Source organism: Piliocolobus tephrosceles, chromosome 9, assembly GCF_002776525.5.
Source record: "Piliocolobus tephrosceles isolate RC106 chromosome 9, ASM277652v3, whole genome shotgun sequence".
NCBI lineage: Eukaryota > Metazoa > Chordata > Mammalia > Primates > Cercopithecidae > Piliocolobus > Piliocolobus tephrosceles.
The window spans coordinates 70,212,690-70,228,537 of NC_045442.1; the positions used below are offsets into that span (position 1 = coordinate 70,212,690).

Consider the following 15,848-nt stretch of genomic DNA (forward strand, 5'->3'; position numbering starts at 1 on the left):
AAGCACAGCCAGAAGGCCCAGTGATCACTTCTCTGACTAGACCCAGCAGACACAACTGTGGCTGGCTACATTAGACAAAAGGAAGAACACTTTAATCAAAGTCTGGTTCAAGGTGTGCAGGCAGGAACCAAGGCAGACATGACCTGGACGGACAGCTAGAGCTATCCTGGGATGTCACGATGGGTTAGAAGTAGAAAGATTCCCAGTTGTAGGGATAAGCACCTCCATTTGCCTGATTGAGTTTGATACTGCCTCAGAGATAGTTCTCCAAACCCTGGAGTCAACCAGGTCTGTGTGTGAGTCTCAGTGCTTCCATTTCCCTGGAGTTTAACCTTGTGGAAATTGCTTAAGCCCAGTGAGCCTTCATTTTCTCATCCATAAAATGGTGACATTAATAGTACCTACCTTAAAGTGTTAAGATGTAAAAAGAAAATGAATGTAATGCAAATAAAAGTTGGTTATTATTATTATTATCTATCTTTAACAAGGGATAGATTGTAAGATTATATTGTACTCTTGGAGACAACAGATGTCTTTTTTATTTTTATTTTTTGAGACAGAGTCTCATTGCCCAGGCTGGAGTGCAGTGGTGTGATCAAGGTTCATCGCCACCTCAATCTCCCAAGCTCAAGCAATCCTCCCACCTCAGCCTCCTGAGTAGCTGGGACCACAGGTGTGTGCCACCATGTCTGGCTAATTTTTAAAAAATATTTTATAGAGATAAGGTCTCACTATGTTGTCCAAACTGGTCTGATACTCCTGGGCTCAAGCCATCCTCCCGCCTTGGCCTCCCAAAATGTTGGGATTATAGGTGTGAGCCGCTGCATCTGGTACTCTTCCTTTCCTTTAGTCCCTGCCACATTCCCCACCATCACTGTCTCCAGAGTAAACAAGGAATGCCCATGTAGGAGATTATCCACATACTGTTCCTCCCACTCACTCTGCACACACACCTGCCTCCGGGGATCCCTGCTCCCTCTTCCCACAGATATTCACACATTTAGTCCTCTAGCAGCCTTCTCAAAGGAGACTGTCCCCTCTGCAGGACTTGGTTGCTTCCAAACCCCCCTCAGAGGCTCAGCGAACCAGAGAAAAGAGGCACCTTCTGCAGAAGGGTAGGCAAGACAGATTGAGGATGGGGATGGATGGTGATCGGGGAAAGGGAGGAGCTGAGGATTCGGAATAAGAAAGGAGAGGGTGGAAATGTGTCATGAAGTTCCTCAAAATCTATGAATCCTGAATCTCATCATTTTTAGTGAATGAACTCAGATGATTCACTTCCCTTCATTAGCCTCTATTTTCCTCTCTGTGTAATGGAAGGGGAAGTACTTGCTTTGAAGACAAAGATGCATATAGAATCCGGCATATAGAATCCAGCTTGGGAGAGCTATGAGCATGTGGAATTAGACATCATATGGGTTATGAATATTATGTTAGTTTTCTTCTGAATAGGATTTTTTCAGTATTTCAGCTTCTGGCTGAACATATATCCCTAAACATGATTGATGTTTTGGCAGTCTTCAGCAAGCCCACCAGTTGCTGGTTAGTCATCCCAGTCCTTTGTTCCTGGGCATGCCCCTTTGCTTCTAGTGAAGCATCTGTTGCCACCCGACATGGTAACCGGAACTCTGAGCAGAAGTTTTAGGACCAGGGCCTAACTTTGGTTCCTGGTAAGGGGCTCAGAATCCAGAAGGTCTGGTAAGCCATGACCAACACTACTTTTTTTTTTTTTTTTTTTTTTTTAATGGAGTCTCACTTAGTCACCCAGGCTGGAGTGCAGTGGCCTGATCTCAGCTCACTGCACCCTCTGCCTCCCAGGTTCAAGCAATTCTTCCACCTCAGTCTCCTGAGGAGCTGGGATTACAGGCGCGCAACACCACGCTGGCTAAGTTTTGTATTTTTAGTAGAGATGGGGTTTCACCACGTTAGCCAGGCCAGTCTTGAACTCCTGACCTCAAGTGATCCACCCGCCTCAGCCTCCCAAAGTGCTGGGATTACAGGCGTGGGCCACCGCGCCTGGCAAACTCCTTTAGAGCAGTTAAGTTCCTGACTTAGGTAATAATTGGGTTTGGGTCAGGGAGGACAAAGAAAAATTTGGCCAAGACTCATGACATACATGCAGAAGTCTGAGCTGACTGGCCTAGGTAGGCCTAGGAAGCAGGCCAGAGCTGGTAAGGCAGAAAAAGAGTGAGGAAGATTAGGGGGGTCATAGCCTGATGCTGGAGGGACCAGCTTTAGTTCCCCTTTCATGGTGCTACTGAGGACAGTGTAACCTCAGTGTTCAACTTCTGGGCTCTTTGCTTTCCATGAGTAAGGAAGCAAGAATGCTGCCTCCCTCCACCCCTTCCACAGCCTGCTGGGGGCCTGCAGCTCCAGCAATCCCCCTATCATGTTACAGGCCCAGAAGCGGCTTTCAGTGCCTGATGTTGCCGGCCGGCTTCACCCTTCACACTAGACACTCAGGAAGAAGGGGTCCTTAAACTCAAGGAAGCTATGTGACCAGCATTCCATACCTCCTTCCCAGAACTGTTGAAGAGTCCGTCTGCCCCATGTGTAGGAGGGAAAGAGGCGCTTTGGGCCACATAGGAACAGACAAGAGGGAGAGGGAGTGAGCAAAGGGAATGTGGGAGTGAACAGCACATGCAGCTGTGGGCCCAGCTGCCTGGTTGCTGGGAACTGCTGGCCAAGGATACAGCATCCCCATTGGCCTGGAATCCTGGAATGGACTCCAGCCTGACTTGGTCTTCTGAGTCAATCCAGCTGCAGTCAAAAAGGGGAGGCAGGCACTCGATGTAGGAATTATAGTTTACACAGTTCATCTTCCTATCTCTAGCATCCAGAACTGTGCCCAGCACACAGTAGGTCCATGATGAATACGGAATGAATGAATACTTTCACATGCAAGCATGATCTCAGCCAATCTGCAGAGTGAGGCACAGGCTGGACAGGTGTTGCTTCATTTTGCAGATGGGAGAACTAGATAAAAGAGTTAAGCATAATCCCAGCACTTTGGGAGGCCGAGGTGGGCAGATCACTTGAGGTCAGGAGTTCGAGACCAGCCTGGCCAACATGGTGAAACCCCATCTCTACTAAAAATACAAAATTAGCCGAGCATAGTGGCAGACACCTGTCATCCCCGCTACTTGGGAGACTGAGGCAGGAGAATTGCTTGAACCCAGAAGGCGGAGGGTGCAGTGAGCTGAGATGGTACCATTACACTCCAGCCTGGGTGACAAGAGCGACACTCCTTGTCAGAAAAAAAAAAAAAAGAGTTAAGCAACTTGCCTAAGATCATTCAACTCTGACGTAGCAGACTCAAGGCTAGACACTGTGGTCTTTCTATAGTGCCATGCTGAGCATTCTTCCTATACAACACAGAACTGCATCCTATGACTCCATGGGAACTTCCTTTTGGGTCAGAAAGTCCTTAGGGGCTGAGTTTCCTGGACTTAGTCTCAGGGCCAGGTTTGGATACCCTGCCCCTCCCTGCGCATCTGGCATCTGCCTTCCCTTTTATGAGAATCTCCTGGAAAAGGCTTCTCCATCAGTCTCTGTTGCCACATCTGACTCAGGAGTTCGGTACCCTTGAGACACAGCGGCAGGGGTTGGTGGCTTCACTCTAGGAGTCAGGAAAAGAATGAAATCATACACATTCAGTTCCTTATTCTCTTACCCTCAGTAGAAATTTCAGACAGCCTAGACCACAGAGGCAGTTCTTGGAATTCAGGCAAGCAACTAACTTGTATTACAGTGGGTGCAACTTAAGAGCTCAGGGTCCATAGTCCGAGCAGTCTTTCTGGAAGGAGGTCTCCAAAGTCAGGAGGAGGGCTCCCCTGAGATGAATCATCTTAGCTCACCGGCCCCTCCCTTCACAGCCTTCTGTCTTTCATGAAGACAGTGAGGTATAGCACATAGGAACAAGGATCAGAAGACGCTGGGTTTTAGTGCTGGCTTTGCTGCTCATCAACTGTGTATCTTCTCTCCGTTTCATTTTCCGTATCTGCAAAATGGGAACAACAGTACCAGTCTATATCACAGGCAGTTATGAGTTTAAAGAGAATGGTTTACATTAATGTGCCTTTAAGCACAAGACAGAAATACAATATAAAATATATGGGTGGGTGTGGTGGCTCATGCCTGTAATCTCAGCGCTTTGGAAGGATGAAGTGGGAGGACCCCTTGAACCCAGAAGCCCAGCAAAACCTTGTCTTTAAAGAAAAAAAAAAAAAAAAAAGAACTGAAAGTCTAGCACATGCTATGCACAAAGATTTCAGAGAGTGCTAAAGATTAGCGCATTGGCCAGGCGCGGTGGCTCACGCCGGTAATCCCAGCACTTTGGGAGGCTGAGGCAGGCGGATCACGAGGTCAGAATATAGAGACCATCCTGGCTAACACGGTGAAACCTGGTCTCTACTAAAAATACAAAAAATTTAGCTGGGCGTGGTGGCGGGCGCCTGTAGTCCCAGCTACTCGGGAGGCTGAGGCAGGAGAATGGTGTGAACCTGGGAGGCGGAGCTTGCAGTGAGTCCAGATCGTGCCACTGCATTCCAGCCTGGCGAGACTCCATCTCAAAAAAAAAAAAAGAAGAGCGCATGGATAAAGAGTTGGAGGCGCAGGGGGGAGGAGGGGGTGGGCAGTGAGGGGAAAGGGTGTCAGGCTTTATAACGGTCTCCAAACCTCTTTGTGCAGGAGGAAATGAAGTCATCCGCTCTCAACAATCAGCATGACAGCCTCCAGCCAAGTAATCCGGAGTCATGAGAGCTGCTAGGGGAGCAGCATGAATCATGACGGCCTCTGGGAATTTCCTGATAACTAACCTAGGAGTTTCGGGGTAAGTCCTCAGGCTGCAACATCTCTGTTTACATTCTGGTCACGTTTATTTACAATTAATGGGTTCTCAAATCCAAACAAAACTGACCACAGTCTTCTAGAGGAAGTAGCAAGGTTGGCTCTGAGACTTATAGCATCTCTGACTCAGTGTGTCCCCTGGAAGGCTGGCAGCTCAGCAAGCACAGAAGTCTCTCCAGAAGACAGTGGGTCACCTGCCTCCCAAAAGCTGAAAGGCTAACTTGTACTTTCCCCAGCTACCAGCTGGCATCCTGAGCCCTCGGCTGCAGCGGAGCAAAGGAGGCTTCCTCCTTCCTACCCTCCTGGCACTCTCCCTGCCTGCCTTCTGTCATTCTCAAGTGGACCCAGACCCAAGGTCCAGATTTGCAAGGCAGGAAAATGCTGCAGGCCTAGGCTGGGAAAGGGACCAAAGCTTGGGCCCCTAGTGGATTGCTGGGACTCAGCCTCCTCCCTCCCACTAAGAGAGCAAGTCCTACTGGGTTCAAAATGACCCCAAGCCCTGGTTCCTGACACTAGGGGAAAGAGATGGGGGTGACAGAATCACAGAATCCCTACTATACTCCTCCAAGTGTGCCCAAAGATGCGTGTGTGTGTGTGTACACAAATGTCTGCTTATCCTTAGGCAGGAGGGGTGCATGCAGTCGTTTACACATGGTCTGTTTTTCTGGAGGACAATTTTATTTGATAAACAATTGTTTCTATCCGAATAGAATAAACAAGGCTCTATGACGAAGTAAAACACTAAATACCCATGCATTTAAAAATGTGTAATTATCTTTGGAATGGGCTATACAGGGATGTGTTTTTTAAAATGTAAAGAGTGTAAAAGGACATACAGTGAAAAATAAATCTTCCTCTTATTTTGTCCTCCAGTTTTCCAATTCCTCTACTCAGAGGTGAGAACAGAACTTCCACACCCTCCAGAACCTCCACAGTTAACTGTCTACATGTTTCCATTGTCTTTACTTTTATTCTTGCCCGCACAAATAAATGAACTGTTCGTTATGAAAACTTCCCAAAAGACCCGTTAACACTTCAATAGGAAGCACCAACAGTTTATGCCATAGGACTTTGTTCCCACAATCCTGTAACATCATATCACAACACCTAATCCAATCCTTATCAAGCCCTGTCAAAAACGGACTTTAAACCAAACTGCACATTTTCAGTAATCTGGCCTTGGCTTTCCTCCTCTCTGATAGCATCATCAAACTCCCTTACTGCCGAAAGCAGTAAGCCCGGCTTTGTTCCATCCACTGGTTGTGTTGGTGATATCTGGGGACGGCCACTGAACAGAGAGGCACAGAGGGAGCCCCTGCAGGCAGGGGTTTTTGTCTCTGTGTTTCTGGGAGAGTGTGTCTCCTACATTTGTCGCGTTGATAAAGACTTCACAGCTCCATCAGCTGCGGGCAAGGGGGTCTGAGGCCCTCTTAGGCAAGTTGGGGCCCAGCGGGGAGAGGTTGGCGAAGAACCGATTAGGGGACCCCAGGAGGCTTCAGGGCTGGGCAAGGTAGAGAGTCTCCCGTGCGCCTTCTCTCCTCTCTGCAATTCGGGGACTCCGTGCACTGGGGCAGGCCCCGGGCCAGGTTCATGGGAGGAAGCCCGGAGAATTTACAAGCCTCTCGATTCCTCAGTCCAGACGGTGTTGGGTCCCCTCCGCTGGAGATCGCGCTGCCCCCAAATCTTTGTGAGCGTTGCGGAAGCACGCGGGGTCCGGGTCGCTGAGCGCTGCAGGGTAGGGGAGGGAGCCGGGCGGGAGAGGGCGGGGCGGCGCCGGGGCGGGCCCTGATATAGAGCAGGCGCCGCGGGTCGCAGGACAGCGCGGAGACCGCAGCCCCGGAGCCCGGCTCAGGGTCCACCTATCCCCGCAGCGCCGGCTCGCGCCTTCCTGCCGCAGCCACCGGTGAGTGTCGCGGTACCGAGATCCCCGGGCCGGATGCGCGGCGGCCCCAGCTCCCGAGCATCTGCCTCCCCCGCTCCGGACTGCCCCGGCTCCCTGGCGGCTGCATGGAGTCACCGCGCCCGGTCCCGGGCGTCCCCCGCGGGTGCCGGTCCAGTCTGCCCGGGAGTCAGGAGCCCAGAGTGGAGAGAGACAGCCGGGGCCGGGGAGCCTGGTCACCGCGGGCACTTCCCTTGCGCTGTAGTCGCCAGCCTGGCCCGCCTTCCCGCTCCTCCGCCTCTTGCCCTGACATCTCTTTCCTTTGCAGAACAGCCGTCTAGCGCCCCGACCTCGCCACCATGAGAGCCCTGCTGGCACACCTGCTTCTCTGCGTCCTGGTCGTGAGCGACTCCAAAGTGAGTGCTCCCTTGCTTTGACCGATGCCGCCCGAGGACCTCTGATCAGCACCAGGGGAGAGGAGGGGCTGCTCAGGGAGCGGGGGTCCTCCGGCTTCCATCCATAGCAGGGCCAGGCTCTCCCCAGGAAATGGGACAGGGTGGCAGCGGAGGCTTGAGAACCACAGGGGTTGGCACTGGCCGGCAAGGGAGGAAGAAGCCGCCGGGACTGCCCCAGCCTGGGGGCATCTAGTAGATGAAGCTTGCTTGGGTCAATCCATTTCTCCTTGCTGGAAACCCATGGTCTTCCATGTGAGAACTAGATACGAACGGGGTGAGGCGAGAGGCAGAGGGAAGGAAGAGTGGGTTTTGGGACTGGGTCCAGTTTACCCTCACCCTGGAGTCCCTGGAGCATGGGACCTTTGATGAAGCCTCCTCCTGAATCTCTTCCAGGGCAGCCGTGAACTTCATCAAGTTCCATGTGAGTATCCACCCCTACAACAATTGGCTGTACAGACATCTTGGGAAAGCTTCTGGGGACATCCCCTCCCTGCCCCTGCTGCAGGGCTGCCCCAGCCCTTACCGCTTCCACTCCCCCTCGCTTACCCCACCTTTGTTCTCTCCAGCAGACTGTGGCTGTCTAAATGGAGGAACATGTATGTCCAACAAGTACTTCTCCAGCATTCACTGGTGCAACTGCCCAAAGAAATTCGGAGGGCAGCACTGTGAGATAGGTATGGGGATCTCCACTGCAACTGGGAGTGAGGGGGCACCAAAAATTTGGGGACAGGGAGGGATGGGTGGGAGGCAAGAGCAGGCAGGAGTTGGGAGCTGGAGGTGGGGTGGGTGACATCTTCATCCCTATGTGACAAGCATAAACACACACACTCCTGTGAAGCAATGGCCACACAAATGTGAGGTGCGGTTGGAAGGAGACCCTGTCCAGTCTTCTGGCAGGTCTGAAACCACATCATCTTTAAAATGTCCGTTGGCAGCTGAACATGGTGGCTCACGCTTGTAATCCCAGCATTTTGGGAGGCCAAGGTGAGTGGATCATTTGAGGTCAGGAGTTCAAGACCAGCCTGGCCAACATGGTGTAACCCTGCCTCTATTAAAAATACAAAAATCAGCCCAGTATGGTGGTGGATGTCTGTAGTTCCAGCTACTTGGGAGGCTGAGGCAGGAGAATCGCTTGAACCTGGGAGGCAGAGGTTGCAGTGAGCTGAGATCACACCACTGCACTCCAGCTGGGCGACAGAGCAAGACTTCGTCTCAAAAAAAAAAAAGCTCGTTGGAACATCCTTCTCTTTCTCACATTCTCTCATCCTCCTGTTCCCTCGTAGATAAGTCAAAAACCTGCTATGAGGGGAATGGTCACTTTTACCGAGGAAAGGCCAGCACTGACACCATGGGCCGGTCCTGCCTGGCCTGGAACTCTGCCACCGTCCTTCAGCAAACATACCATGCCCACAGATCTGATGCTCTTCAGCTGGGCCTGGGGAAGCACAATTACTGCAGGTGAGGTGGGGGCAACAAGAACCAAGAGTCCTCCCCACAGCTTCCCAGAAACCTTGTTACCATCCCCTTCTCCCAGAGGGCCGGCCATAGCATGAGAGAAGCACAGCCTCTGGTTGAGTCTTCCCTGAGGCGAGGAGGCAGGGAAGGCCCTCTGGGTTGGAATGACATATCCCCTATCTTTCTGTGTTGCCAGGAACCCAGACAACCGGAGGCAACCCTGGTGCTATGTGCAGGTCGGCCTAAAGCAGCTTGTCCAAGAGTGCATGGTGCATAACTGCGCAGATGGTGAGCATCACTGACCTGCTGATGACAGTGGGGTGGAAGGGGACAAACTCGCATGTCCCCTTATTCCATCACAGGAGGGCTGAGGAGGTGAGGGGTGCCCAAGAGGGATGCTTTCTCCTAACCGCCTTCCCAAGACATCCCTCTGTTTGTCCTCCAGGAAAAAAGCCCTCCTCTCCTCCAGAAGAATTACAGTTTCAGTGTGGCCAAAAGACTCTGAGGCCTCGCTTTAAGATTATTGGGGGAGAAACCACCACCATCGAGAACCAGCCCTGGTTTGCGGCCATCTACAGGAGGCACCGGGGGGGCTCTGTCACCTACGTGTGCGGAGGCAGCCTCATCAGCCCTTGCTGGGTAGTCAGCGCCACACACTGCTTCATGTACGGCCCTGGGTTTCTCCTCTTTGACTCTTCTGCCCCACCCCAAACACATCCCTTTCTCCTTCCCAGCAAAGGGTTCTGCCTCATTTCTCCCTCATCTGCCCCTCTCCTTGCAGCCCATGGCCTTGGGGACAATTCATGCTTTGAGACCTCTAGGGAGGGAAGAAGAAGTGGCAGGATTTCATGGGACTAGGCTGTCTGATGGATTTCTTCTCCCACAGTAATTACCCAAAGAAGGAGGACTACATCGTCTACCTGGGTCGCTCAAAGCTTAACTCCAACACGCGAGGGGAGATGAAGTTTGAGGTGGAAAACCTCATCCTACATGAGAACTACAGCGCTGACACGCTTGCTCACCACAATGACATTGGTGAGGGGGAAACCCCGCGACTGCTGTGGCCATGATGGCTTGGGGAGAGTGGGACCCAGGGAGAGACCGGAGCTGAGGTTGAAGCTGGCTGGTGGGGCAGGGGTGGGGTAGGGGACCTTGAAGCCTCAATATACATGACAAAGGGAGTGGTGGGGAGGAAGAGTTCCATAAAGTCTGAGGGGTCCGGTGCTCTTCTGGAGAGACCCTGAATTTCCCCAACAAGGAGCCTCTTGCGAGTGGAAATGGCCCTGTGGGTATATGGCTTGGGCTGGGAATGCCCTGTTTATATGAATTAGAAAAAGATGCCCCTTCCTTTGTGGGATGTAGCCTCTGTCTGTGTTGGGATATAGACCTTGGAGAATGGAGCCTTGGGCTGGATTCCAGCCTAACTACCTCACCTGGGACTTTTTGCAGAAACTACCTATAAAGGTGTATGCAGTGGCTCTGGCCATCCAAGACTTTTTCAACACCTGTAACAAAGCCCTTGGGGCATGGGGCAGGGGAGGTTTCCAGGTGATAAGCAACCAGCAGACCTCCCTGGATGACTGACCTAGGGATAGACATAGCTACTTCCTCGGTACTTGAAGGGGCCAGATGGGGACCGCCTAACCAGTAGTGATCTTTCTCCTCTGACCCTCTGTCCTCCCCCAGCCTTGCTGAAGATCCGTTCTAAGGAGGGCAGGTGTGCGCAGCCATCCCAGACTATACAGACCATCTGCCTGCCCTCGATGTATGATCCCCCTTCTGGCACAAGCTGTGAGATCACTGGCTTTGGAAAAGAGAATGCTGGTAAGTGAAAACTGGGACTGACTTAGGAGGTCCTGGGGAGTGTTTTGACCTGAAAGCAAGCCCAGCATGATCAAGGGAAGACTGCAGAGTTAGAGATGGGAGCACTGAGGAGATGGCAGATGGGTCCAGGGATGGATGAGGAGTGTTGTTTAGGGAGTGATGGGCTGCAAAGGGGAATAGATGGTAGGGGCTATAGGTGGAGTAAAGGCTCAGATTTGCACGGAAAAGAATAAGGGCCTTCCCTGGTAGAGACACTTTATGGTTCCCCTCCCTGGCAGACTCCCGGTGGACAGATAAATCTTGATGCAAACGCCTCCCTATTTTCTCCACTTAGCCGACTATCTCTATTCGGAGCAGCTGAAAATGACTGTTGTGAAGCTGGTTTCCCACCAGAAGTGTCAGGAGCCCCACTACTACGGCTCTGAAGTCACCACCAAAATGCTGTGTGCTGCTGACCCACAGTGGGAAACAGATTCCTGCCAGGTGAGAGTTCTAAGCATCTCTCTCCATCTCTTCCATATCTCCCCAGAACTCCTGGGCTTGTCCTAGCCAGCTTTGGGGTGTCTCTCTCTAACCAAAGCCCTAAGTAGCCAGAATCAGGAGCTCAGGTCTTTGAGGGTTTAAACCAATCCTTGTGTGTTTACCAAACATTACCAAAAAAATTCCAGCTCTGTGCTAGTCACTTAAGACTGGGGCCTCGAGATCCTAGAAAGAGAAAACAGTAAAAGACAATGTAACTCAGTGCCCAGGGTGCATTGTGAACTATAAATCATCAGGTGTTCAGGAGAGGGAGGTGAGTGTCAACTTGAGGGTCAGGGAGGGGAGGCTTTAAAGGAAATGTGACTTGATAGGCATTTGAAGAGGCAGAAGAAAGAAAGAAGGGTGTTTCAGTTGAAAGATACAAAACTGAGAAGGAAGCTGGCATATTCCGGGTGGGGAGGAAAAGTAGGGTCTGGGAGTGTGGATGGAATAGCAGCAGACGACAGGGGTTTTAAAGCCAAGCAGGGGATTTTAAACTTGATGTGGTAGAAAATGGGGCTGCGCCGGGCACAGTGGCTCATGCATGTAATCCCAGCACTTTGGGAGGCTGAGGTGGGTCGATCACTTGAGGCCAGGAGTTTGAGACCAGCCTGGTCAACATGGTGAAAGCCTGTCTCTACTAAAAATACAAAAAAAACCTAGCCAGGTGTGGTGGTGCATGCCTGTAATCCCAGCTAATCAGGAGGCTGAGACATGGGAATTGCATGAGCACAGGAGGCAAGTTTGCAGTGAGCCGAGATTGTGTCATTGCACTCCAGCCTGGGCGACAGAGGGAGATTGTTCCCCCTGCCCCCCCAAAAAAAGAAAAAAATGGGAAGTCACTAAGGACTTTGACTGGGAAACTCTTCCCTCTCTCAGGTATGGTTGGGTGGTGGGAGCAGAAACCCCCTTCTCACTTCTCTAGGGCTCATCTTTTGTGTCTTTGGCTTCACAGGGAGACTCAGGGGGACCCCTTGTCTGTTCCATCCAAGGCCACATGACTTTGACTGGAATTGTGAGCTGGGGCCGTGGATGTGCCCTGAAGGACAAGCCAGGCGTCTACACGAGAGTCTCACACTTCTTGCCCTGGATTCACAATCACACCAGGGAAGAGAATGGCCTAGCCCTCTGAGGGTCCCTAGGGAGGAAACGGGCACCACCCGCTTTCTTGCTGGCTGTCATTTTTGCGGTAGAGTCATCTCCATCAGCTGTAAGAAGAGACTGGGAAGACAGGCTCTGCACAGATGGATTTGCCTGTGCCACCCACCAGGGCGAACAACAATAGCTTTACCCTCAGGCATAGGCCTGGGTGCTGGCCGCCCAGACCCCTCTGGCCAGGATGGAGGGGTGGTCCTGACTCAAGATGTTACTGACCAGCAACTTGTCTTTTTCTGGACTGAAGCCTGCAGGAGTTAAAAAAGGCAGGGCATCTCCTGTGCATGGGTGAAGGGAGAGCCAGCTCCCCTGATGGTGGGCATTCATAAGGCCCATGATTGAGAAACGAATAATTTCCCAATTAGGAAGTGTAACAGCTGAGGTCTTGAGGGTGCTTAGCCAATATGGGAGCAGCAGTTTGGGGAGTAGAGACACTAATGATTTCAGGGCAGGGCTCTGACATTCCATGAATGTATCAGGAAATACATATGTGTGTGTATGTTTGCACACTTGTGTGTGGGCTGTGAGTGTAAGTGTGAGTAAGAGCTGGTATCTGATTGCAAGTCTAGATATTTCCTTAATTGTGTGGACTGTGATGCCACACAGAGTGGTCTGTCTGGAGAGGTTACAGGTCACTCCTGGGGCCTCTTGGGTCCCCCACATGATAGTGCCTGGGAATGTATTATTCTGCAGTATGACTTGTGACCAGCACTATCTCAGTTTCACTTTCACATAGATGTTCCTTTCTTGGCCAGTTATCCCTTCCTTTTAGCCTAGTTCATCCAATCCTCACTGGGTGGGGTGAGGACCACTCCTGTACACTGAATATTTATATTTCACTATTTTTATTTATATTTTTATAATTTTAAATAAAAGTGATCAATAAAATGTGATTTTTCTGATGACAAATCTCCCTGGTGCTTGTATGGGAAGGCATTGGAGTACATAAAAAGGAGAAAATAACAAAGGTGGACTGCACCCCAGAGTTTCTTATGAGACTGCATCTCTGGCCTTAATGGAGCTTTGGGAGGTATAAGTTAGGAGAGCTGTAGGGCAGGGCCACCACAGCACTTAAGGTATACGAAGTTTCCCCAAACCACAATCCCATGGCTGTGTAAGTAGTGTGCAGGCTTAGTGTCGGCTCCCAATTGCCTCCTTAGCCTGATACCTTTGTGCAGTGCACATCTTGTATAGCTGTACATTGTGGTCTTCTTTAGGGTTAACTCCACAACATTCTCTTCACTCTGCCCCCAACAGTCCTTGAGCTGACCTCAACCAAGGAGAACACCTGTGGCCAGGTGCAGTGGCTAATGCCTGTAATCCCAACATTTTGAGAGGCTGAGGTGGGAGAATCACTTGAGCCCAGGAGTTTGAGACCAGCCTGGGAAACTTAGTGAGACCCTGTCTCTGCAAAAAATAAAAAAATTAGCCAGGTGTGGTATCACACATCTGTAGTCCTAGCTACTTGGGAGGCTGAGGCAGGAGGATCATAAGCCAAGGAGTTCAAGTTTACAGTCAGCTATGATTGTGCCACTGCACTCCAGCCTAGGCGACAGAGCAAGACCCCTTTTCAAAAAGAAGAAGAAGAAGACGACCTGTAAGTGAAAATTGCTGGCTGGGCTCGGTGGCTCACGCCTGTAATCCAGCACTTTGGGAAGCCGAGGTGTGTGGATCACCTGAGGTCAGGAGTTTGAGACCAGCCTGACCAACATAATGAAACCCCATCTCTGCTAAAAATACAAAAAAATTAGCCGGGTGTGGTGGTGGGCGCCTGTAATCCCAGCTACAGGCTGAGCTGAGGCTGAGGCAGGAGAATCATTTGAACCCCCGGAGGCAGAGGTTTCAGTGAGCCGAGATCGCACCACTGTACTCCAGCCTGGGCGACAGAGGGAAGACTTTGCCTCAAAAAAAAGAGAAAGAAGGGAGGGAGGGAGGCAGGCAGGAAGGAAGGAAGGAAAGGGAAAGGGGGAAATTGCTTATCCAGAAGGAAGGAAGGAAGGAAGGAAGGAAGGAAGGAAGGGAGGGAGGGAGGGAGGGAGGGAGGGAGGGAATTGCTTATCCAGAATACCAACTTGAGTCTGTGGCATTCAGGAAATAGAAAACATAATTCCCCATCATCTCTGTGTGGGGCTGATGCTGGAATTTTCCCAGTGTGTTGACAGACCTTGTGACCAGCCATTGCTATGCCTATGATTAGGAGGCCCAGAATCTCAAAGCAGGATGATGTCCTAATGGGGATGACCATATATTTTGAACAAAACATCAAGTTCTGAAAAACTGGGGTATAGAATGCAGGTTAGGAGATAATTGGGTATCAAAAATTAGAATTTCCAAGCTGTGTTAATGGGTTTGGGCAGCGTTTCTTAATCGAGTCAGCTGAGGACCTTTTAAAATATGCACACCTACACTCCACCTGTAGAGATTGTGATTCAGGTCAGGGCTGGTGCCAGGTCTCGTGGTTTTAGAAAAGCTCCCTGGGTGTTACTGACACACACCACTGATTAACAGCCTTTGGGGACAATTGGTCAGAATATATGAAGGGCCCAGAAAAATTCAATATATGGTCAGCATGAGTTTTCTGCATGAATGGCCCATTTTCTGAGCACGGTTTGGTGGCACAAGGTCTCCTGGATTTCCTGGTTAGAGGCCTTCTGGACCATGCTTCCCTAGAGGGTAAGAACCCCAAATACTGGCTTTTTCTTTTTTTTGAGGCAGGGTCTCTCTCTGTCACCAGGCTGGAGTACAGTGGCGCAATATCAGCTCACTGCAGCTTCTGCCTCCCAGGTTCAAGCGATTCTCCTGCCTCAGCCTCCCAAGTAGCTGGGATTATAAGCATGCACCACCACTACCTGTCTCATTTTTGTGTTTTTGGTAGAGACAGGGTTTCACTATGTTGGTCAGGCTGGTGTCGAACTCCTAACCTCAGGTGATCTGCCTGCCTCGGCCTCCCAGAGTGCTGGGATTAGTATTCGACTTTTGACCTCCATCATCTAGTGTGCTGTTTTACACAGGTTGATGCAGTGGTTCAGAGCATGGATTTTGGAGTCCGGTGGCCTGAACTAGAATCTAACACCAGCTGTGTGACTTGAGAAAAATTATTAGCCTCTCTGCACCTCAGTTTCCTCATCTGTACAAAAGAGATGATACAATCTACCTCCCTGGGTTTTTATAAGGATTCATGAAGGCTGAATGCAGTGGCTGAGGCCTGTAATTCCAGTGCTTCGGAAGGCCGAGGCGGGCGGATCACCTGAAGTCAGGATTTTGAGACCAGCCTGACCAACAAGGTGAAACCCTGTCTCTACTGGAAAAAAAAAAAAAAAATTAGCCAGGCGTGGTGGCACATGCCTGTAATCCCAGCTACTCGAGAGTTTGAGGCACGAGAATTACTTGAACCTGGGAGGTGGAATGTGTAGCGAGCAGAGATCACACCACTGCAATCTAGCCTGGGCAACAGAGCAAGACTCCATCTCAACAACAACAACAATAAGGATTCATGAGTTCATAAGTCCCTTAGCATAATACTGGCACCTTAAAAAAGCATAAAAATGGTGGTTATTATTACAAAGCTAAGTAAATTCTTGTAGCATCAGATCAGGTGGGAACCCTCTCCCTTCTCCCACCTCAGAACTGCACTATTTTGTGGGAGTGGAAACTTGCTAGGAAGCTGCCCAGGCCGAGTGGCTGCTCAGCTTCTGCCTTCCCCTCAGGGGCCA

The 15,848-nt window shown here is 50.8% G+C and overlaps 1 protein-coding gene across 3 annotated transcripts in view; it reads left to right on the forward strand.

Annotated features, from left to right (window-relative positions):
• Positions 1-13,044, forward strand: part of PLAU (plasminogen activator, urokinase) — a 45,727-nt gene extending 32,683 nt beyond the window's left edge. The window contains exons 2-12 of one of the 3 annotated variants that reach the window (XM_023204909.1): positions 4,690-4,831; positions 7,056-7,143; positions 7,576-7,603; positions 7,749-7,856; positions 8,466-8,640; positions 8,834-8,925; positions 9,083-9,302; positions 9,524-9,672; positions 10,324-10,461; positions 10,796-10,944; positions 11,936-13,044. In XM_023204909.1, the coding sequence (XP_023060677.1) occupies positions 7,087-7,143; positions 7,576-7,603; positions 7,749-7,856; positions 8,466-8,640; positions 8,834-8,925; positions 9,083-9,302; positions 9,524-9,672; positions 10,324-10,461; positions 10,796-10,944; positions 11,936-12,112 (1,293 nt within the window). In that variant the 5' untranslated portion in view covers positions 4,690-4,831; positions 7,056-7,086 and the 3' untranslated portion in view covers positions 12,113-13,044. Of the gene's footprint in view, positions 1-4,689; positions 4,832-4,974; positions 6,752-7,055; positions 7,144-7,575; positions 7,604-7,748; positions 7,857-8,465; positions 8,641-8,833; positions 8,926-9,082; positions 9,303-9,523; positions 9,673-10,323; positions 10,462-10,795; positions 10,945-11,935 lie in introns of those variants that run through there. The other 2 variants (XM_023204908.3, XM_023204910.3) reach the window with 2 other exon arrangements.
• Positions 13,045-15,848: the final 2,804 nt, after the last annotated feature.